The sequence below is a fragment of the Garra rufa genome, chromosome 10 (genome assembly GCF_049309525.1).
Source record: "Garra rufa chromosome 10, GarRuf1.0, whole genome shotgun sequence".
Taxonomy (NCBI): domain Eukaryota; kingdom Metazoa; phylum Chordata; class Actinopteri; order Cypriniformes; family Cyprinidae; genus Garra; species Garra rufa.
Window position 1 is genome coordinate 50,655,963 of NC_133370.1, and position 17,224 is coordinate 50,673,186.

The window sequence follows — 17,224 nt, forward strand, 5'->3', positions numbered from 1 at the left end:
GGCATTGAGAATGAAACTGCTGTATCTGTGATGAACACCACAAATAACACACAACACACTCTCATATATCACACCACACTCACCAATCTCCCAGAAAATCATGCAGTTTCATTCGGCCGAAAGTGGAATCGGCTTCAAAGTTGGGAAAGACGTCTCCTAACAGCATCCCCGGCATCAGCATCAGTCTGTCTGTCAGTCTCTGTGTTGCATGCTGGGAAATGTGGTTTGGTGTGTGGGAGGATGTGAGAGAGCAAGTGGTTTCTTCTCTTCACATATGGTGATTTACTGCTATTTTTTCTCCCTCACACACTGACACATTAATGTTTATTTGACTGGTTTCACATTTTTGCTTTTTTTTCTTGTTTGCCCTTTTTTCCTTATTTTTTTTTTCAAAGAAAGCATGTTGATTATATTTTAACTATGATGTTGGTCCTGTCATGGGGGATGTTGAGAGTTTCCTCCTCCAGAATGAGTGAAGCTGCTGGGGTTTAGTGAGTTTGCTTGTGGTCAGTAAAACATTGATGATGACATGTTTGTGTCTGTAACACTAAAGTAACAAATCCAAATGTACCTCCATTCATTACCAGTGAGCATGATGGGAAACAGCTCTGTTACTGTGGTGCATTTGTCAGCGGGGTTGACATGTTTCAGCACTGAAGATTGATGTATTTGAGCCACAGGTGTTCATGTTCCTGAATGCAACGTTTTTTGGATCTTTTTTTACAGTTTACAACTCTTACATGATCTTCACAGCTATAGACAGTATGTGGAAGCTCCATCTAATTCATCTAAGCTTTGCTTAATCAACAACCAATCAGAATGAGCCTCTGGGTAACATGCCTGTCCTTAACTATTGCTATTTATTCATTCTAGAGAGATGATGCACTGGGCAAATGTGATTTTTAAAATTTCTTCTTTATCATTAAAATCCCATTTCACATTCACCTGCCCCAGGTTTAACATCAGATTATATTTCATTTTACAGTAAAAACTTACAATTGATGGAACATGAACCTCAAATCTTGAGTTTTCATATAATTTATGATGTAACAGTAACAGACATCCCCAGATATCCCTGCATGACACATCACATATGATCACTGTTTTTGTTTTCAGTAATGTGCATTAGAGAGTTTTGTTATATTTTCTGTTGTTTAGTTCATGTTGACTGCTTTATCATAGTGTCATGTGTGTGAATCTGATGCTGTTTTGTGTGTTTTATTGATGGGTCATCCATGGTAAAATCTGTTAAAAATGTGAAATAAGTAGTTTGGAATATTACACTATATATAATATGAAATACATTTGTAAGTTGTAAATCATGCATCCATATGCCATTCCAAAAAAAAAAAAAAAAAAAAACTGTAAACGTTATCTCAGTATTTTTAGTCATACACTAAAATCATACATCATTTGTGTTTCTGGTAATGTGGAAATGATAAATTGAAGTTTATTTGTATAGAGCCTTTAACTACACAAATCGTTGCAAGGCAGCTTTACAGAAAATGTGTTGATGGTTCTAAATTCTAGAACTCTTTTGGCAGATTCTGGTCCGGCGTCCTGCTGTTCATGGTTCAGAACTGATCTTGACAGACTTTACTCATATTAGTGTCTCAGCATCTCGAGAAACACTGAACTGAAAGCTCAATTTACTGAGTTTATGAAATATTTAAACCATTGCATAATATTGATTTTAAATCGTTATTAGAAGATTTCATAAAACAGTAAGACACAAAGACATTTTCCACAATTTTCTAGTTCCTACAAGCAAAAGAATGTACCAGATTTTTCCTAAATTGTATCTATTACACATCTTTATTTGCTGCAATATAATGATTATATGATAAACTTTATTTAATTGCTTCCAGACTAAAGGCTGTATTTGAGACATGCTCAGTGAAACATTCACTCATATAGCGACACTACAGAAGGCAAACTACAAGCACATTACAAAGTATTAGTCACAAATTCAGATTCAGCTGTAAAGCAGCTCTAACAAGCCAATAGTTCTCTTCTACTACTCAAGTCAGCTCATTTGCATAATTGTGTGAAATTCATCAGTTGTTCATACAGACTGTATTTTTGCACATATATGCACAAACTGTGACAAACTCCTGCACACTGAACAAGCACAAGACAGTAATGTTTGACATTTGTTATATCTGTGTAGTTTGGCATGTATATGGCTAATCATCTGATGTTTTGTGTGAGTTATGCATAAACAACTTCTATAAGAATTAAAACAGTTTGCTTTTTTAAGAGATGTGTAATGTTTTGCATTTTGTTTTGTGTGCAGAGTTTAGACAACAGGAGCTATAGTTTCAGAAATTGTATGTTAGCAATTAAACAACAACAAAAGTGCATTAACAAGCTGGCTTTTTCATAGCTAACAATTAAATATAATTAATAATAAAAATAACTGATGTGACTACATTAAAAACTAAATGACTGATTTCTATAAACACAAAGAGAGAAAAGCCCAGAAACACATGTTCACTCAGCAGGACTCACTGATCTTACTGTCTATATGAGGATTTATTACACATTTATTCTGATTGATGTTATTTCACTGACAGAAGTTCAGCTGCAGTATTAATGTCATGAAGAGAAAACAAGAGCCTCTAGAACATCTCACTGTTACTGATTCATCATCAGCTCAAAGCATTATGGGTACAATCTCTCATCAGTCTATTCTGATTCATCAACACAGTTTCACTGATGATCCAACATAAAAAAAACCCCGAAGAAATCCAGACCAAAACCCAAACCCCAGATAGAGCGGCTGAGTGAATGTGGTGTGGACTGTGTGGATGAGGCTCATTGTGTCAGAGACGCTGTAGAAGGACAGAGTTCCTGCACTGTGATCCACAAACACTCCTATTCTACTGCTGATGGACTTTACAGGGAGAAGAGTCTTTATGTTATTGTGTCTGAATGAGTATCTGGAGGAAGAGCAGAACAAACTCCAGGACTGATCATTAGCTCCAAACCTACACTCATCACCTCCTCCCTTCCTGCTGATGCTCTTATATGACACTGATATAAACACACCTCCACTCCACTCCAGCTCCCAGTAACAGCGTCCACACACACTCTCTTTACACAACACTTGACGATAACAATCAAATCTGTCTGGATGATCAGGATACGACTGAACTGTTTTAGTGGCAGTAATCACTCTGTTTCTCTCAGACAGATGGAGGTGTTTATTCACTGTGTTCAGATCCAGAGTGAGCTGATGGGAATCTGATGGAGATAAAACACATCAGAATCAGGAATTATGAATCTGTTTGATCTTTTCATGTAGCTGAACTCTTCATGTTCAGTGTATCATCAGTGTACAGATGAGCAGATATCCTGTGCAAATCATCATTTAGAAAACTCTTCTTCACCTTCTACAGGAAGAACATTGTGACGGATGTCTGCAGAGGTTTGTTTATGCATTTAATTACATTTGTTTATAGTAAAGAACATTATTACATTATTATACAAAACGTTATTTTGGTTTCATAAACTTTATTTAAACTTTCGTTTGGAGTTAAGTGCGCACACTCTTTAACGAGTAGTTTGTAGCTGTCGCAGGAAAGGTTGTATTTGTTTTTAAGTATTTCAGTAATTTATTTTGTGTTAAAGTATTTAGTTCACAAATTTGGTATAATGTATCAATGTTCATTTGGAAATTGTACTATAAAGATGTGTAATGGTGACACCTGCAGGAGAAATATGTTCACCATTGGTTGAATTTGTCACATGATCTAGCTAGCCATTTTAGAATCAGATCCACAAAGAAATGCACGCATGCTGAGAGCTATCCGAGTGTTTGTTAATAGGAATGCCTATATAAATATCTTCTAATGACTCCTGTATTTCTGATTGGAAAGCGCACACGGTATGTGATTTTTTCTTTAGACTTCATCTGTTAATTTGCAATAATGTACTTTATTGATATTGGTTCAGTAGGAAACAACTGGTTGAACTGTGGTAAAAATAGAAACATTGTATGTGTCTGAATGTCATTTTATTTGTTTCAGTTTTTCACGGTGTCATGACGTTATGTGAAGAGATTGACAATATCCAAAAAGATTTCGCAATGTTCAAGTGGTGTTGAAATACAATCAAGATGACGATCACGATGATGCTTATTCTCTTTGCAAAGAAGATATTAAACGTTACGACATCAGTTGAAGCGTCATTCTTTTAATCAGAAGAAAACAGTCAGGAGCCGTTACAGTGAAAAACGTGTATTTACACCCCTGGAAGAGTGCCAGAATTAATCGAGGAAAAGGAAAGATCGTTGCCAGTCCTCGATGTAAAGAACACCCAGTCGACCTCGGTGGAAAACTGCAACCATTGGTGGAAGAGAAGACGTCGGCATTCAAGAGAGCAACGCGATTTTGTTGCATTCGGACTGGCTTCATTTCGTGTGACTGTATTTCGTGTTGTGCGGAAACAATAAGAGCAACGCAAGAAGATATTGCTGCAGTGACGACGGATAGTCACAAGAGGGCAACGTTGTAAAGATTGGACAATACAATTCCTACCTTTGGATTCACAGGTCAGACTGTATCTTTTGGCTTGAAATCTCATTTCTAGGTTGATGTTACGGTGTATGCAAATGATTGAAACAAATATTTGCATTTCATAATTTGTTTTGAGTTGATAAAAGTGTGTAACTTGCCATTTTTATGTGGTACTTACAGCTTGCTATCAGTGATTAAAGTTGAATAATCTTGTGATTTAAAGTAAATTACCAACATGGATCGAAATAGATCAGACAATATCTTAGACGAAGTAATTCAAGCTCTTGAAGATGAAAAGGCACAATTAAAGGGGAAATTAGAAGCTGAAATTGATGTCTCAGAGAGGCAAAATTATGAAAGACGGTTAGCTGAAATTAATGCGGATTTGGACGTTCATAAGAAAAGACTCCAAGATTCATCACAAGTTGAGCAAGAAGTTAGGCGATCAGAAAGAGAAAAGCGTCCAACAGAAAAAATGCTGGAGTTGAGACGTGAGGAGATCGTAAAAAGAGAACGGAAGTTCATGTTCACTTACGTAAACTTCAAAGCTGAAGCTCAGTTTATCAGATCTAAACTGAAGGAAGAGTGCTCTAAAACGGAGTTAGATGATATGATTGTGACTGCTGAAAAACGGGAAGCAGAGTTAAAACAAATATATGAGAGTATTCGTTCGCTAAACGTTCCATCTCAAGATGTACGAAGGAGAATGGACAGTTGCACTTCAGTTACTAGTGAAATAACTGCACTACTGAAGGGACGCTGCACAGAAGTTGGTACTAAGGAGTTTGATGTGAAAGCCGTAAAAGAATCACTGTTCCAATTATTGCAAAGAGATGACGCTAGGTCAATTTATGGATCAACTGTGTCACGAGCTGAAAGAGATAGTCAGCAGAGCAGTCATATGTCAGTAAAAAGGGCAGAAGCAGCGGCACGCCTAGCTGCCAAACGTGCTGAACTAAATAGAGAAAAGGACATCTTAGCACAAAGAAAGGAGGTGCTAGCCCAACAAGAGAAGCTAAAGATGCTGGAGGATCAAAGGGATCTTGAAGTTATGGAAGCTGAATACATTGTGTATGCAGAAGAGGAATCAAAATTTAATGCTGAAATAGGAGATACTAAAGAGAAAAACAGTTTGCCTCCACGTCAGCATCCACTGCAACACAACAACTCTTCATGCTGCAAGGTTTCTGAAAATTCCTTAGCTCAACCTTGCTCTGAAAAGAAGCTAGAGACGCAAGTAGATGAGGTCTTGTTAGTAAAGGCACTCAAGGAATCCCTGGCGATGACTAAACTTCCAGCTCCAGAACCATTCACATTTACAGGTGATCCACTCAAGTTTACTGAATGGCGCACTTGCTTTAAAGCTTTGATTGAAACCAATTGCACAACTCCAGCACATAGATTGTTCTATCTGAAAAGGTACATAAGTGGAGATGCACTTAGTGTACTAGAGGGAACCTTTTATCGGAGTGATGAGGAGGCATACACACAAGCTTGGGATGCTCTGAACAAGCGCTATGGACACCCTTTTGTAATCCAAAGAGCATTTAGGGCAAAGCTGAGTAACTGGCAAAAAATTGGACCCAGAGAGTCACTGAAGTTAAGAGAGTTTGGTGATTTTCTCATCTCCTGCAAAAATGCAATGCCTCATGTACAAGGTCTAGGAGTTTTGGATGATTGTGAAGAAAACCAGAAATTGCTGCAGAAGCTTCCTGATTGGATAACAACTCGTTGGAATAGGTATGTTACTAAAGTATTAGAAGAAGGGAAGCCATATCCAAGTTTCACTGAGTTTTCGGACTTTGTAGCAGAGGAGGCACGTATTGCATGTAATCCTGTTTCCTCTCTACATGCTTTGAAACAGGCAGAGGAAAAACCTGGGAAAGAGCAGAAACGTCTCAAAGCCAGTGCTCTGGCACAAAATGTTAAACCCATTGCAAAGAGTGTGAGTGCATGGGAAAAGGAGAAAGGCTCTCGACCCAGCCCTTCGGTCACTCAGGATAAGAAACAAATAGAATGTGTTTGTTGTCAGCAAAATCACTTTATATACAAATGTGAAAAGTTTGCAGCAATGCCTCTTGAAGAAAAGAAAGGGTTCATCATCAACAACAAGATGTGTTTTGGTTGCCTCAGAGTTGGTCATATCTCCAAAAACTGTAAAAAGAGAGCTATTTGTAACATCTGCAGACAGAGTCACCCCTCTCCACTTCATGAAGAACGATCTCAGGGAGGAAAGACAGAAGCTTTACCTGATGAAAGAGCTTCCACTAGTTTGTGCAGTGTGGGAATGGACAACTGTACTCGCACCTCAATGATTGTGCCAGTATGGCTCTCTTGTGCGACAAAGGATAGCCCAGAAACTCTAGTCTATGCATTACTGGATACACAGAGCAGTAATACATTCATTGATCAGGACATCTGTGACAAAATTCAAGCAAATACAGAACCTGTGAAATTAAAGCTGTCTACAATGACTAACAGAGCTTCAATTGAGAATTGTCACAGAGCAGCTGGACTACGAGTACGGGGTTACAGTTTGCAAGATTACATTGAGTTACCACCTGTATATACTCGAGAGTACATTCCCTTGGAACAAGATAGCATTCCTACTCGCAAGAAGGCTCAGAGATGGTCCCACTTAGTCAGTGTTGCTGAAAAGATGCCAGATCTATTAGATTGTCCTGTAGGACTACTAATTGGCTATGATTGTCCGAGAGCTTTGAAGCCAACTCAAGTGATATCAGGGAAGAATCACGAACCATACGCAGTCAAAACAGACTTAGGCTGGAGTGTAGTGGGATCCATAACACTCAACACTTGCTCTAGGAATGTATCAGGATTCTGTCATCGCATTTCTTTAAAGGAAGTCCCAGCTGTCACACCCGCATCAGTAATCAGAACATTGGAAGCAGACTTTCGAGATACAGACTGTAAGGACAAGGCAATATCCCAAGAGGACATTCAGTTTCTTCAACAACTAAATGAAAAAACCCAACACAACAAAGAAGGTCATGTTGAAATGCCTCTACCTTTTAGAGAACGTCCTCAGTTAACGAACAATAAGCAACTAGCCATAGTTCGTTTGAGGCACTTGAAAAGGAAGTTTGAGAAAAATTCCAAGTACAGAGAGGACTACGTAAGGTTTATGGACAGTGTTTTTAGAGATGGTGATGCCGAAGAAGCAGAAGCCACATCAAAAGAAGGCAATACATGGTACATTCCACACCATGGGGTGTACCATCCCAGGAAGCCTGAAAAAATAAGAGTGGTATTTGACTGCTCAGCCAAATTTGAAGGCACGTCTCTAAATAACCACTTACTCACTGGACCAGACTTAATGAATGCTCTGACTGGAGTGTTGTGTAGATTTCGTGAGCATCAGATTGCAATTGTTTGCGATGTAGAGAAGATGTTCCACCGTTTTCACGTTAGTCCAGAGGATCGTGATTACTTGAGATTCCTATGGTGGGAAAATGGGGACACCGAAAAGGAACCAAAGGAATATCGCATGCGAGTGCATATTTTTGGAGCAGCATCCTCTCCAGGTTGCGCCAACTATGGCATGAAATATCTTGCCCACAAATATGGAAAGGACTATCCACTGGCAGCGAGCTTCATTCTGAAAAATTTCTATGTGGATGACGGACTTGTCAGCATTGATTCCAATGAGAAGGCCAAGAAGTTGGTTAACGAAGCACAAGAGGTCTTGGCAAAAGGAAAATTGCGTTTACACAAGTTTGTGTCCAATAGCAGAGAAGTATTGAGTGCAATTCCAGAGAGTGAATGTGCCAGTCTGGTGAAGGATGTAGATCTGAACTACAATGAACTTCCAATGCAGAGTGTTCTGGGAGTAAAGTGGAACGTAGAAACTGATGCATTCTCATTCAAAGTTGACCTCACTGAAAGACCATCCACTCGACGAGGAATTCTATCTGTGGTCGCGAGTGTATATGACCCATTAGGTTTTCTCGCTCCTTATATCTTGACTGGGAAAAGAGTGCTCCAAGAGATGTGCAAACGAGGAGTAGGATGGGATGAACCTCTTCCGTCTGATTTGAAGCCAAAGTGGGACACATGGCTCCATGATTTGAAGAATCTCCAAAAGATTCAAATACCAAGATGCTTCATTCCTGAAAATATGGGCAAAATCCAGAAAATAGAGCTGCATCATTTTTCAGATGCCAGCAGTGAGGGTTACGGGCAATGTTCATATATCAGGATTGTTGCTGATGAAAAAGTGCACTGTGCGCTTGTTATGGGTAAGGCCAGAGTGACCCCTTTGAAGGTTTTCAGCATACCCCGCCTTGAACTGACAGCAGCTACAGTTTCTGCTGCAGTAAGTCATACTCTTAGAGAAGAGCTTGATTTGAAAGTAAATCAGGAATTCTTCTGGACTGATTCTCAAGTAGTGCTAGGGTATATCAAGAATGAGGCACGTCGCTTTCATGTCTTCGTAGCCAATCGGGTTCAGAAGATAAGAAACTCTACAGATCCAAAACAATGGTTGTACGTGGAAACCAGTCAGAATCCTGCAGACTGTGCATCTAGGGGTCTCAAGGTGGCAGATCTGATAGACTCAAGTTGGTTGGAGGGTCCTAAATTTTTATGGGAACGAGAGATTATCGCTGATGAAAAATCTCCAAAGCTTCTTGTAGGTGACCCTGAAGTAAAGGTCCTAAGAACAGATGCCTGTGTAAAGAACAGTTTTCTTGAAAGACTGTCAAGATTCTCAGATTGGAATACAGCTCTTAATACCATCGCTAGGATCAAAAGATTGGTGAGCAGAGACAGGTCAGTGTTTATCAGTGTAGAAGAAAGAGAAAAGGCAGCTCATGTGCTCATCAAGGCTGCACAAAGAGAAGCCTTCGAAGAGGAATTCAAATGTCTCAGTCAAAACCCGGCTAAGCTGCAAAAGAATAGCAAGTTATACCAACTTGATCCTATCATTCAGGATGAATTGCTCAGGGTTGGAGGACGGTTAAGAAAGTCTAATGCAGCATTTGAGTTGAAACATCCAATAATTCTTCCTAAGGAAGGTGTTGTCACACAACTAATACTTGACCATTGTCACAAGAAAACTCAACATCAAGGTCGAGGTCAAACACTGAATAAACTCAGAGCCAGTGGATACTGGATTTTGGGTGCAAGCAAGGTAGTGGCCAAGTACATCAACAATTCGTTACTTGTAGAAAGCTGCGCAGACCAGCTGAAGAACAACGTATGGCTGATCTTCCAGCTGACAGAGTAGAACCTTCACCCCCATTCTCGTACTCAGGAATAGACTGTTTCGGTCCCTTCTATACGAAACAAGGTCGGAAGGAATTCAAGAGGTATGGTCTGTTGTTTACCTGTTTAAGCTCCAGAGCTGTACATATAGAAATGTTAGAGGACCTTACTACCGATGCATTTCTGAATGCTTTAAGATGTTTCATAGCAATCAGAGGAGCAGTGCGACAGATCAGATCGGACCAGGGAACGAATTTTGTGGGGGCAAAGAATGAGTTGGAGAAAGGTTTGAAGGATCTGGACCAAGAGAGGATCTCTACCTATCTTGCAAGTAACCAGTGTGACTTCCTTATGAATGTTCCTGAAGCAAGCCACATGGGAGGTGTGTGGGAACGCCAAATAAGGACAATTAGGAGTGTGCTGAATGCTGTTCTGGCACAAGCCAAAGGAAGACTGGATGACGCTTCATTAAGAACATTTTTCTATGAGGCAATGTCAGTTGTAAATAGTCGACCACTCACCACCAACACAATAAATGATCCAAAGAGTGTTGAGCCTTTGACGCCCAATCATCTGCTCACGATGAAGACCTCAGTACCTCTTCCTCCTCCTGGTAGATTTGTCCGTGAAGATCTGTACGCTAGGAAAAGATGGAGGAGAGTGCAGTATTTGTCAGAACAATTTTGGAGCAGATGGCGCAAAGAATACTTGGTCAACGTAAGCCTCAGACAACAGTGGCACACGCCTAGAAGAAATGTTCATGTTGGAGATGTAGTAATTGTCAAGGATGACAATATTCCCAGGAATGAATGGAAGCTTGCTAGAGTTGTTGAGACAAGTGCAGATGATGATGGTTTAGTCCGAAAGGTTAAACTCCAAATGGGTCAAAGTAATCTGGGAAAGAAAGGTGAACGCTTGACACAAACGTCTTTCCTCGAACGTCCAGTTCAGAAATTGGTTATAATAGTTGAGAACAATTCCTAAACAAAGATGGAATAATGTAAAATAGATAACTTAACATCTAAGAGAATTAGTCAAGCAAAACGTCAAGTTAAGTTGAATTTAAATAATACTTGTCACAAAGGTATTAAAAGGTATTTGTAGTGACAGCTTATAGGAAAATTACCAGATTGACTTAATTCTGATCAGAACACAAATCTTTGTAATTTTGGTGGCAGTGTAGCTGTCGCAGGAAAGGTTGTATTTGTTTTTAAGTATTTCAGTAATTTATTTTGTGTTAAAGTATTTAGTTCACAAATTTGGTATAATGTATCAATGTTCATTTGGAAATTGTACTATAAAGATGTGTAATGGTGACACCTGCAGGAGAAATATGTTCACCATTGGTTGAATTTGTCACATGATCTAGCTAGCCATTTTAGAATCAGATCCACAAAGAAATGCACGCATGCTGAGAGCTATCCGAGTGTTTGTTAATAGGAATGCCTATATAAATATCTTCTAATGACTCCTGTATTTCTGATTGGAAAGCGCACACGGTATGTGATTTTTTCTTTAGACTTCATCTGTTAATTTGCAATAATGTACTTTATTGATATTGGTTCAGTAGGAAACAACTGGTTGAACTGTGGTAAAAATAGAAACATTGTATGTGTCTGAATGTCATTTTATTTGTTTCAGTTTTTCACGGTGTCATGACGTTATGTGAAGAGATTGACAATATCCAAAAAGATTTCGCAATGTTCAAGTGGTGTTGAAATACAATCAAGATGACGATCACGATGATGCTTATTCTCTTTGCAAAGAAGATATTAAACGTTACGACATCAGTTGAAGCGTCATTCTTTTAATCAGAAGAAAACAGTCAGGAGCCGTTACATAGTTTATTTAATCTTACCATTTCTTTGCTTGTTTGTTGTGGCCGAGTCTCGCACGTTGGTGTTCCGTCAAAAGGGGTTCGACCGGAAACTTCGGACATATATATACAGTTCCAGCCAATGATTTGGCCACAACTATTTAAGTTTCTGCTGAGGGGGACTCCAAGGACCGTTTCTCTTATTTTATGTGTACTTATAAGAAGTAAATTATTAAGTAAAATCATTAGTGTTATATGTTATTTTGGTAACACTTTCTATGAAGCCCCTATTTATAATACATTATGAGGGTATTTCTAAGGCATTATAATGAATGCATTAAAATAAACCTTATAATATGTTATATCATTTCATGAATATTCATAACAACAATTATAATACATTATAATATTTGAGTATTTGAGGTTATAACTTTTAAAATTATGATTATTTATAACACACAATATGGACGCATATTTAATCTACCTAATTTATGATGGACTATATCATATTACATTTATCTTTTACATTATCTTTTATTTTGATGGTCCCTTTAGTCTATTGACTATAAGCTTACACTTTCCAACTACATTTCAACTAACACTACATAGAGCATTAGTAGACTTAGGTTAAGGTTAGGCTAGGTAGAAGGTTCACATACTTGCAAAGTTACTTATAATCAGTTTGTCTTTGGGGAACCATCAAAATACAGTGTTAGCATATATTTAGCACACCACAAATAATAATTACTGCTAGCTGACATGCATTTGCAGAGTTACTTATCAAAAGCTGTCTAAAGGATACCATCAAAATAATCAAACTGATAATACAAATGTGTCATATCTCATCTAATACCTGATCTAATGGCTCTTTGAGAAATATTATTATAATTACTTATAAGTGGTCTTTGTATGCTTTAAGTAAAGTGACATGAGAGATGGCAAGATATGAGACTTATAATACGTTATAACTATGAGGAGGTGATCATACTCTTAAAAGCTATAAACACAAATAAGTAAAAATTATAATACATTAAAACTGTTCTTATGAATACTCATGAGATGATATAACATATTATAAGTTTTTTTTTTATATAATGCATTATAAATTAATTATAATGCCTTAAGAATACCCTTATAATGTATTATAAATACAGGCTTCATAGAAAGTGTTACCGTTATTTTAACTGTTATTTGTTTGTGTATATTTGATGTTTTCTCATTTGTTCAGTAGTTTAATGGCCATTATGTGTATGTGTTTTCCCCTTTATTTTGTTAATTGGAGCTGGTCACCAATATATAAGTTTGTTAGCTGTCTCTGTAGTCAGTTTGTGTTGATCTTTGTGAGAGCAGGTTCTGTGGTTCATAGATCGCTGTGTTTAGAGGCAAATGCAGTGGTCGTGTTTATTGTAAAGTTTTGTTTATTTGTAATTTTTTCTTTATATTTTTGGTTCATTTCTTTTTGAGTAATGTTAGTTTGATTTTTTTGTAATCTTACATGGAGAAAATAAATCTTCAAGCATTTGCAGTAGTCCGCTGCCTCACATCTATCACAAACATGAACACACTCAGTGAGTTTTTCTGCTTGTTTTCTTACTGACTTACATTGTAGGAAGTCCTTCCTGGTCCTGGGAACAATGTTGGTGAATGTGACTGTGGAAATCAACAGACATGAACAGTGTGATTCTCATGATCCTGCATCCATTCCTAAGACATTTCTAATATGATGTTCTTCATGATATGAGATGATGATGGACTCGTTTCTGAGAGCAGATCAATCTCCAGGACTTTACCTCTGTCTGAGATCTTCTTCAGCTCCTCTTTGCAGAAATCCTCCAGTTTGTCTCTCAGCTGATGGACAGATTCTCTCAGACCATCAAAAGAGAAGAGAGAACTGAAGAGATCGTCATTTCCGTCTGTAGATTCAGGAGGTGCTGAGAGAGACTGGAAACTCTACAGAAAACAGAAATCAAAACTCATCAGCTCCACACTTCACCCAATAACCTGCACCAACATCAGATTTGACTGATCTTTAGTAACTCAATCCAGCACTTTCACAGCATCAGCTTCATTCTTCTCATATTCATTATATCACAGTAGAGCTACAGATTCTAGTATTTGACACTTACACTCTTTGTGAACTTTCTAGGAAATAGTTTGGATGATAAAACATCTGCTGAGAACATAAATGTCCATCTAACAGCTCAAGCACATCAATGGAGTCTCATGGTAGAGTTGAAATGTTTCTCTGTGAGTCTGGTGTCACAGCAGGATGTGTCTGAAGTCCACTATGATGATGTTGTTCTAGATGTCTGTTACCTGCAGGAACTGGATGTGATCCTGTGTGTGTGAAAGCTGCTCCAGCTCAGCGTCTCTCCTCCTCAGATCATTGATCTCCTGCTCCAGTCGCTCCAGTTGTTCTTCAGCTCGACTCACTGCTCGCTTTTCCTGATCTCTGATCAGCCGTATCAGCTCAGAGCGGCTTCTCTCAATGGAGCGGATGAGCTCAGTAAAGATCCTCTCACTGTCCTCCACTGCTGTCTGTGCAGAGCGCTGTTAGGACACACAGTGATTCAGGCTTCAGTGGGACTGAAAGAGACAAGAGAGTCTGAACTGAGACTGAGACAAACTTCTCTTCTTCTCCAGACTCACCTTATGAGACTCCACAGCCTCTCTCAGCTGCTGAACATCTTTCTCTCTCTGCTGGATTCTCTGCTGGAACGTCTTCTGCGTCTCCTTCAGCTGCTTCTGCAGGACAAACGGATGATAGTGAACGACACAGAAAACTACTGGCACTAAATCATCATGTGAACAGATGAATGCAGTAAATGTAGGATGGGGCAGTTTAATGGTTAATCTAAACTGATTACTAATGACTCTAAGAAGGGATAATTGATAATTTACCACCATTGTGCCAGAATTATCATGAAGCATAAGGACTGTTTCACACTAGAAGCATAAGTATAATAAAAGTGAAACTGACAGAGAAGTAGAGTTTCGCACTGACAGTGTTTCTGCTGTGTAGAAGAGCTTGTATTTTGGCTGATAGAAGTGTATATTTAGTCAAACAACAGCTGAATAGCTATCTCCATTATTTTGTCTCTTAACATTGTGTTGATGAAGGTTTCAGGTGTATTTTCATCAAACAGTGAAAGTCTTCTTGCAGCTGCTGTTGATTTCTGCTGTGGTGTTCAGTGTGAATGCTGTAAGCTGTTAATATGGTGCCGATATAAACACATATGAAACCAGTGTCAGCAATATTTGATCAGTGTCTAGTGTTAAATACCTGTTTCTCTGTCCTCTGTGCTGCAGCTGATACAGTGTCGTGGTTTTTATGTTCATCCATCGTACACAGCACACATATACATTTCTGGTCAGTGCGACAGAAAACCTCAAGGATCTTCTCATGTTTCTGGCAGATCATCTCCTGCAGTCGTCCAGTGGCTTCAGTCAAATTGTGTCTCTTTCCTTTAAACAAACTCTCATGTTGTTCAAGGTGATTCTGACAGTAAGAGTTCAGACACACCAGACAGGACTTGACGGCTTTGTATTTTCTTCCAGTACAGACGTCACACTCCACATCTCCAGCTCCAGCGTAACAGTCAGCAGTAAGTTTGGTCTTCTTCAGTTTCTCCACCATTTCAGCCAAGATGGTGTTTCTAGCTAAAGCAGGTCTTGGACTGAAGGTCTGTCTGCACTGAGGGCAGCTGTAGACTCTCATCTGATCCTCCTGATCCCAGCAGCCTGTAATACAGCTCTTACAGTAACTGTGTCCACAGGGAATGGCCACTGGATCCTTCAGGAGATCCAGACACACCGGACACAAGAACTCCTTGGCCCAGTTTTTCAAAAGTAATCCACTAGGATTTTGGATAACGGATTGGATCAAATCTTGAAAATGGGTTTTTCAAAAGAAAAAATGGATTACATAATCGGATTAGATCATGTAATCCAATCTTGGTTTCGATCCGGATCAAACCTTTAGTTTGGGTTTTTCAGAACTTTTTTGTAGGATTTGGATCACTTTGATCCAAAAAATCTGGATTTACCTGATCCCATCAGAAGGGTGGATTCAGCGTGGATTTCATGCCCAAAATGTAATGAAAACTTTAAAAATGTATCAAATAATACTATATTTGGATCATGCAGTATCTTACAAGATATCCTATTTATTCATAAGGTTTTAATTTTATTTGTTCATCCGTCAGGCTACAGTGATTAGGTAGGCTTTAATGTATTCAGCCTACAGTATAGGCCTACAGCAAAGTAGAAAGAGTTTGGCCTCATAAAATAATCCCCAAACAGCTGTCAAAATTTACCAAAAACAATAAATTTTATTCTGTCACTAATTGATATATATTTTCATCACAATCGGAAATATTTTTTTGTTTTTAGAATATTTATTAGTGATGCATGCAATGATTAATAACCAAAAATATGCAAAGAATGGCAATCACTGATTTTTTAAATTATTATTTGACATTAAGTCTTTTTTTTTATTATTCAATACATCTATATTTGAAACTTATAAATATCCTCACTGTACAGTGTTTTTGTAGGTCTCAGATGAGCGGACTGCTGGAAGAGGGTGGGGTGGTTTTTTTTTTTTTTTTCTTGTTTTTAGTTTTTTTTTTTAAATGTGTGTGTTTTCATTTCAAATAAAAATAAACTTATATTGACCCCACACTGGCTATTCTACTTGTTGCTCTTTACATATCTATAGTTCTACATTATGATTTCCTATCCTGTTTGAGCACTGGTTATCCAGATTTGCTGATCCTGAAAAGTTCCTATCCGGATCAGATTGATCCAATCCGATGTTGCTTTGAAAAACTGGCTCAAAAGTAAGATGGATTACGTGATCACGGATCGCAAAAACAAGGATTACTAAATCCGGATCAATTTTATCCGGATTAAACCTTTTGAAAAACCGGGCCCTTATGATCCACTGAAATTCTGGCTTCTGCCATTTTACTCATGAACACAAACACACAACAGCTCAACTACACTTCAGTTTCTCTTTCCCTGAACTCATGTGATTCTTGTTTCCTGGTTCTGTACGGGTAAAACAGGTTTGTCTGTGAGTCTGTAACACTGGTTCCTCATTCCTGCACCTGTAGAGTCACATTCCTGCTTAGTTTATTTTTGACACACCTGGCTGTTATGAAAGTCAATTCAAACACCTCAGCTAGTTGATTTGGGTGTGTTTAATTAGAGATCAAACAAAACTCTGTGGGAAAATAACTCTCCTTAACTAGGAATTGTTTTGTGATATTTTTTTACGACTCAGACTAAATGAATACATGTATTTGCATCCATGTCTGATTGTTTAGTCACTGCTGCTACTGGCAGCTTCGTCCAGTCAGTCACTATTGAGCTGTGATTTAGGCCTATAATACATTCCCTACTACTCTCAGTGTCTGCAAGCATAAAGTAAAGATCTGGAGGAGTGTTGTGAAACAAAAAGCTTTATTACAACAGAACTGAGATGTTGAAACAATACTGAACATCAGCTGATCTCATTTGTGCTCATTAAATGAGCAGCTCTATACAACATTTAGCTGTCTAAATAGGCATTTGTGACGAGTCGGCTGCCTCCCCCTAATTATCATCACCACCCCGTCCCTTATTCGCCACCCTTCGCCACACTGGTGGAGAATGCGGG

The 17,224-nt window shown here is 38.5% G+C and overlaps 1 protein-coding gene across 1 annotated transcript in view; it reads right to left on the reverse strand.

The window, feature by feature from the left end:
• LOC141344633 (tripartite motif-containing protein 16-like) overlaps window positions 1–15,618 on the reverse strand; it is a 28,948-nt gene extending 13,330 nt beyond the window's left edge. Inside the window, exons 1-7 of the mRNA XM_073849506.1 lie at window positions 15,609–15,618; window positions 14,846–15,450; window positions 14,212–14,307; window positions 13,879–14,112; window positions 13,348–13,503; window positions 13,165–13,186; window positions 2,740–3,246 (exon numbers count right to left, since the gene is read on the reverse strand). Coding sequence (XP_073705607.1) covers window positions 2,740–3,246; window positions 13,165–13,186; window positions 13,348–13,503; window positions 13,879–14,112; window positions 14,212–14,307; window positions 14,846–15,450; window positions 15,609–15,618 — 1,630 coding nt within the window. The remainder of the gene's footprint in view (window positions 1–2,739; window positions 3,247–13,164; window positions 13,187–13,347; window positions 13,504–13,878; window positions 14,113–14,211; window positions 14,308–14,845; window positions 15,451–15,608) is intronic.
• Window positions 15,619–17,224: the final 1,606 nt, after the last annotated feature.